Raw genomic sequence first — 6,498 nt, forward strand, 5'->3', positions numbered from 1 at the left:
AATTTAAATGTCAGAAAGATTATGGTACCAGGTATCGAAAATGAAGCAAGAATCTGTTACGATGAAGAAATCATGTAAAGAAACATATAAAAACCCTGTAAATTTTCCGTGAGATGGGGCTCTGTCTCTGGACGCTAGTCCACAGGCTCCCGGGCCCTCAATAAAGCACCGCATAAACGACTTCGGTTGTTTGTGTTTTCTTCGGATCGGGCAACAGTTTTCTGGCGACCGCGGCAGGACTCCGGAGGTGGCTGGGGCGGTTCGCGTTCTGATCCACTCCACGCCGGCACCGAGTGATTCTCGGGGAGTCATCGGTTCGTGCCCGACCCCTGCGCCTGGCGGACGACTGCGAAAGGTAAGCCCGAAGGTGCTTTATTTTCTGGTTCTGGTTTGGGTGCCTGCCCATAAGACGAGGCAGCAATCCTCGCCGGGTTGGGCTAAAGACGTCTGGTTGGTCTGGTAAGCCTAGGCGCCGGCTGTCAGACGCGGCGAAAGCTGCGCAGGTCCGGCACTTGCCCCTCGCGGCGTCGAGAAGCGGCAAGTTGGATTGGTCTGGTATTGGTCTGGTGTTTATTTCTGTTGTGTGAGTATGTGGTATGATTGATTCTGTTAAACTGTCAATATTGATTGTGGTTATTATTGTTTTGTACGTTGCTGCATATTGGTTGTTGCGATCGGTTGTCGAGTTGTTGTACAGTTGTAAGTAAAACCGGTTCAAAATGCCACTCAAGGTATTTAAGTCTATGGTTCGGTTCACTAAGGGTGTACCTGAAAATACTCCGTTAGGATGTTTATTGAAAAGGTGGAAAAGTGAAGGGTTTTTCCAGGAGATGAGTAAGGATAAGATGATTGATTATTGTAATCATTGGTGGCCAGAATATGAGCGAGAGGGGCCATCATGGCCGGAAAATGGCACTCTGGATTATAATACCCTGAATTCATTAATGCAGTATTTGAAGGAAAATGAAAAATGGGATGAAGTACAGTATTTGGACTTGTTTTACTTGCTGCGCCGTAAAAAGGAGTGGCAGGCTGAATGTGGAATAATGGTATTGGAGATGAAAGAATTTGAGTGCGGGGGTTGTAAAGAGAAATCTAAATGTGTTAAGTGCTTGGCCTTAACCTCTCGACCAGAAGAGGATTTGTCTTTAATGGTGTCACCCGGTGCGCCTTCCGCTTCACCCCCTCCTGCTGTCTCACCCCCTCCTGCTGTTTCACCCCTCCCCTGTGTTTCACCCCATTCCTCTTTGTATCCACCGTTACCAGAAAGCAGTGCAGAGGAGGAGGAGGAGGAGGAGGACGAGGTGGCAAACATAACAGTAGTACCAGGGAATGCTAAAAAGGTTGTTATGTGTCCTTCAACCCCTTCCCCTGTTTCTTCCCAAAATCAGCGAAATACCCCACTTGCGGCACGAACCAGGCAGGGACGTAAGAATTATGGGGAATCCCAGCTTGTTGCCCCCTTAAGGGAAGCTATGGGACCCCGAGGAGAGAGAGTGCTCGTGAAAGTGCCTTTCTCCCCAGGAGATTTGGTGATTTGGAAGCAGTCAGCAGGCAGTTACCGTGAGAATCCTGAAAGAGTGGCACGGGTGGTCAAAATGATTATTAAAACCCAGAATCCAGATTGGAATGACATGCAGGTTTTGTTAGATACCTTAATGGATTCCACTGAAAAGGAGATGGTGTTGCGGGCAATGAGAGAGCGTGCTCGAGAAATGATTAGACTGCATTTAGCTGGAGGAACTGTGAATGACTTGGTACCGAGTGATGATCCGGGATGGGATCCAAACCGGAGTGAAGGAAAGGAATCTATTAGGGAATATCAGGAGTTGTTAGTAGAAGGAATCAGAACTGGAATGCCTAAAACATTAAATTGGTCAAAATTGTATTCAGTTAGACAAGATAAGAATGAATCGCCTTCGGCATTTTTAGAGCGACTTAAGGAAACTGCTAGACGCTTCACTGACTTGGAAATTGACAGTGAAGCAGGAAAACTGCAGCTTGCTTTAATCTTTTTAGGTCAGACACAGGAAGATATACGCAAAAAACTGCAGAAACTAGAGGGACATGATACTCGAGATTTGGATAAAATGTTGGAAGTGGCTTGGAAAGTTTATAATAATAGAGAAAAGGAAACTGCCAAGAAACAGCAGGCAAATATGTTAGCTATAATGCAGCAAGCCGGTGGTAGGGGAAGAGGCAGAGGTTGTTTTGGGCGCGGTCGTGGTTTTGGACGTGGTAGGGCAGGATTCCAAAATGCTGGATTTGGAGGAAGGGGAATGGTTTTTACCGGTCCCCAGCAAGGAGGGATTGCTCCCAATCAGTGTGCATTCTGTCGCCAAATTGGGCACTGGAAGAATGAATGTCCAGTAAAAGCTGGACTGGGAGGAATGTCGGGAGGAGAACAAACAGGCAATTCTGCTGGATACCCCGCAAATCCAGAAGGGGTCGCTCAGGCTTTTGTTTTGGGAAATTATCAAAATCAGAGCTGACTAGAGCAGGATTTGAAGGTTAGAATAGACATAGATGGGGAAGAGCAAGAATTTGTAGTAGATACAGGGGCAATGCATTCAGTTTTAAATAAAAGATTGGGACCTATTAGCAATACTACCATACAGGTAGTAGGGGCCACAGGACATTTGGAAGAAAGACCCTTCTTACAACCACTAAATTTGAAATTTGGAGGGAAGGAATTAGACCATCAGTTTTTGTATATGCCTAATTGCCCCAAGCCATTACTGGGCAGGGATCTATTATCGTTACTAAACGTCAGAATTATATTTGAGAACGGAAGGGTAAAATTAGAAGTTCCGGGAGAAGAAATTGCCAAATTATTTGTAATAAAGGAAATTGATCCCTCTCCTATCCCCATCGAGGTGGATCAAGCTGTAGTACCTTGGGTATGGGAGACGGGGAACCCTGGAAAATCAAAGGCTGCCCAGCCAGTGGTAGTAGAATTAAAAGAAGGATCCCAGCCAGTCAGAATAAAACAATACCCAATTAAATTAGAAGCTAAGAAAGGTGTTGCTCCTTTGATAACCCAGTTTTTGGCACAAGGGATTTTGCAGGAATGTGAGTCAGAATTTAATACTCCTATTTTTCCAGTTAAGAAACCAAATGGTAAGTATCGGTTAGTGCAGGATCTAAGGGCAATTAATAACATAGTAAAAGACATTCACCCGGTGGTTGCCAACCCTTATACTTTGTTAACATCTGTGTCAGAAAAGTTTAAATGGTTTTCTGTTATTGATTTAAAAGATGCTTTCTTCTGCATCCCTTTGGCATTGGAGAGTAGAAAATATTTTGCCTTTGAATGGGAAAGCCCTGACACTGGAAGGAAAAGACAACTTACATGGTCCCGCTTGCCACAAGGATTTAAAAACAGCCCAACAATATTTGGAAACCAGCTGGCAAAGGAATTGGAGGAATGGAAGATTGCCAAGGTAAGAGAGTCACCTTTCTCTTACGTCATTCTTCAATATGTGGACGATATATTTCTGGCAACAGAAGAAAAGGAGGTATGTCTTAAGTTAACCATTGCCTTGCTAAACATGCTGGGTCAGGCTGGGTACCGAGTGTCAAGGGAAAAAGCACAACTGGTAAAGGAAAGTGTAATTTACCTGGGATGTGAAATTGTTCAAGGCCAAAGAAGACTGGGAGTCAATCGAATAGAAGCTATTTGTGCAATACCCCTCCCAAGAAATCATCAGGAATTGAGATCCTTTTTGGGAATGGTGGGGTGGTGCAGATTATGGATTTTAAATTTTGGACTCCTAGCCAAACCATTATACGAGGCCCTGAAAGAATCACAATTAAACTGGAACCGACAGAGGAAGAAAGCATTTAAAGATTTAAAACAAGCCCTTAGGGAGGCTCCAGCACTGGGCCTCCCAGATTTAAATAAAGACTTCCAATTATATGTAAATGAAAGACAAAAGTTAGCACTGGGGGTGCTGACCCAAAGACTTGGATCCTGGAAACGTCCAGTAGGCTACTTCTCAAAACAATTGGACACTGTTAGCGCTGGTTGGCCGTCATGCTTGCGGGCAGTTACGGCCACAGTGATCCTCATTCAGGAGGCCAGAAAATTGACTCTAGGAAGGAAGATAGAGGTGTTTGTACCTCACATGGTACTGGCAGTCCTGGAACAAAAGGGGGGTCACTGGTTGTCATCTAGTAGAATGTTGCAATACCAAGCAATCCTGAGAGAACAGGATGATGTAGAATTAAAAACAACTAATCATATCAATCCAGCAGAGTTTCTCCGCAGTAAGCAGGAAGAAGGGGAATTAGCACATGATTGCATGGAAGTTATCGAACAGGTGCATGCCAGTCGGATTGACTTGCGAGATACCCCGATGGAAAACCCAGACTGGGAGCTGTTTACTGATGGATCCAGCTTCGTGGAAAATGGAACCAGGTATGCAGGGTATGCTGTGGTGACTGTTAAGACGGTGGTAGAAGCAAAAGCCCTAACTCCTGGAACCTCTGCCCAGCGAGCTGAAATTATTGGACTTACTAGAGCTTTAATCCTGAGCTGGGGAAAGAAGGTAAATATTTGGACTGATTCTAAATATGCCTTTGGAGTTGTGCATATTCATGGTGCTTTGTGGAAAGAACGAGGACTGTTAAACTCTCAAGGGGTCGCTATCAAATACAAAAATGAAATCCTAGCCTTGCTAGATGCAGTACATCAACCTGAAAAAGTTGCTGTAATGCATGTAAGAGGACACCAGAAGGAAGATGGGAAGATATTTGAAGGAAACCGATTTGCAGACTACACAGCTCGTGAGGTGGCAAGAAAGGTATGGACTCAGATGGCTCTGATACCTACCAAGGTGAGTCCAGCAACTCCGTTTTTAACCCAAGAACCAAAGTATTCCCTAGAGGATGAAAAATTGGCATCGTTGTTACTTGCTCAGAAGAATATGACTGGATGGTATGTGACAGGGACAGGACAGGTGGTGGTGCCTGCCAGAATTATGAAAACGATTCTGGAAATGGAACATAACAAATGTCATTGGGGAGCAGAGGCATTGGTAAAATTTCTAAAAAGAGAAGTAATTTCTAACCAGATGTTAACATTGGCAAAACGGGTGAATGCCATGTGTCCAACTTGTTTGAAGAATAATCCAATAGTTAGGAAACAAATTCAGCTAGGGAAAATACAAGTGGGACCAGAGCCAGGAGATTATTGGCAAGTAGATTTTTCAGAACTACCGAAAGCACAAAACTTTAAGTATCTTTTAGTGTATGTATGCACTTTTTCAGGCTGGCCTGAAGCCTTTCCTTGTCGAACAAATCAAGCAAAGGAAGTAGTCAAAACACTGTTGAAGGAAATCATTCCGAGATTTGGGGTGCCGTTGGGATTGTCATCAGATAGAGGCCCACACTTTATAGCAGGAATAGTACAAGAAATAGCTAGGATGCTAGGTATATCTTGGGACTTACACACCCCGTGGCGACCTCAATCAAGTGGCCAGGTAGAGCGGATGAATCAAACGATTAAGGGACAAATTAAGAAAATTTGCCAAGAGGCAAAAATACAGTGGCCACAGGCTTTGCCATTAGCATTGCTCAGAATCAGAGTCAAACCCAGGGAGCGATTGGGAGTTAGCCCATATGAAATCCTATATGGGAAACCATACCATGCTAATGGGTTGAAAGGGGATTTGCATGTGCAGGGTGATCAGACAATATTTGGTTATGTCATGTCATTAAACAAAACTCTTAATGCCTTAAGGGGAGCTCTGCAGTGGAACCGACCTATGCCACTGGAAAATCCAGTGCATGACATTCAACCAGGAGACCGAGTGTATGTGAAGAACTGGTCCACTCACCCCTTGAAAGAAGCATGGGACGGCCCACGCCAAGTGATCCTGACAACCTACACGGCAGTAAAGGTCGAAGGAATCGACTCATGGATCCATTACACTCGGGTCAAGAAAGTGCCTGCACAATGGGAGACTCAGTTAGTCTCTCCAACACGGATGATTATTCGCGGAAAGTAGCGTTTTTGATTATATTGTTGCTGGTAATAACGAAACCAATTCTTGTTAATGGTTCTGTTGTAGTTGCAGTTACTGAACCAGTGGTTGGTGTTATGGACGGAATGGATGTGAACCTGACCTGTTTTATAACCAATGACCAGAAAACTGAAGTCCGGAATGTACAGGCAACCTGGAAGAAAGGTGCTGATTATCCAGAAGCAAATATTGTCACGGTTTGGGATAAGGATGCACAGAAAGGAAATACCACATTACTACTGAAGCAAGTCAGGCAAGAGGATATGGAAAATTACATGTGCATTGTAAAATCCCGGAAAAGCTTTGATTATAAGCAAATCAAATTGAGAATAGTATCCTGGAAATTGAGAAAGGACACTCCATCCCAGGAATCCGTAGAGGTAAAACCCTCCTGGACTGTACAAGGTATGTGGGATGGACTTCCTTTGAAGGTGAATTGTTCATTTGTGTTAAAACAAAAATGTAATCAGAC

General features: G+C 44.2%; 1 protein-coding gene across 1 annotated transcript; it reads left to right on the forward strand.

The window, feature by feature from the left end:
• Positions 1-719: 719 nt before the first annotated feature.
• Positions 720-6,011, forward strand: LOC130248793 (uncharacterized). The gene is made up of 2 exons (XM_056482811.1): positions 720-2,447; positions 2,511-6,011. The coding sequence occupies exons 1-2, from the start codon at positions 720-722 to the stop codon at positions 6,009-6,011; spliced, it is 5,229 nt and encodes a 1,742-aa protein (XP_056338786.1).
• Positions 6,012-6,498: the final 487 nt, after the last annotated feature.

This window comes from Oenanthe melanoleuca, chromosome 2 (genome assembly GCF_029582105.1).
Source record: "Oenanthe melanoleuca isolate GR-GAL-2019-014 chromosome 2, OMel1.0, whole genome shotgun sequence".
NCBI lineage: Eukaryota > Metazoa > Chordata > Aves > Passeriformes > Muscicapidae > Oenanthe > Oenanthe melanoleuca.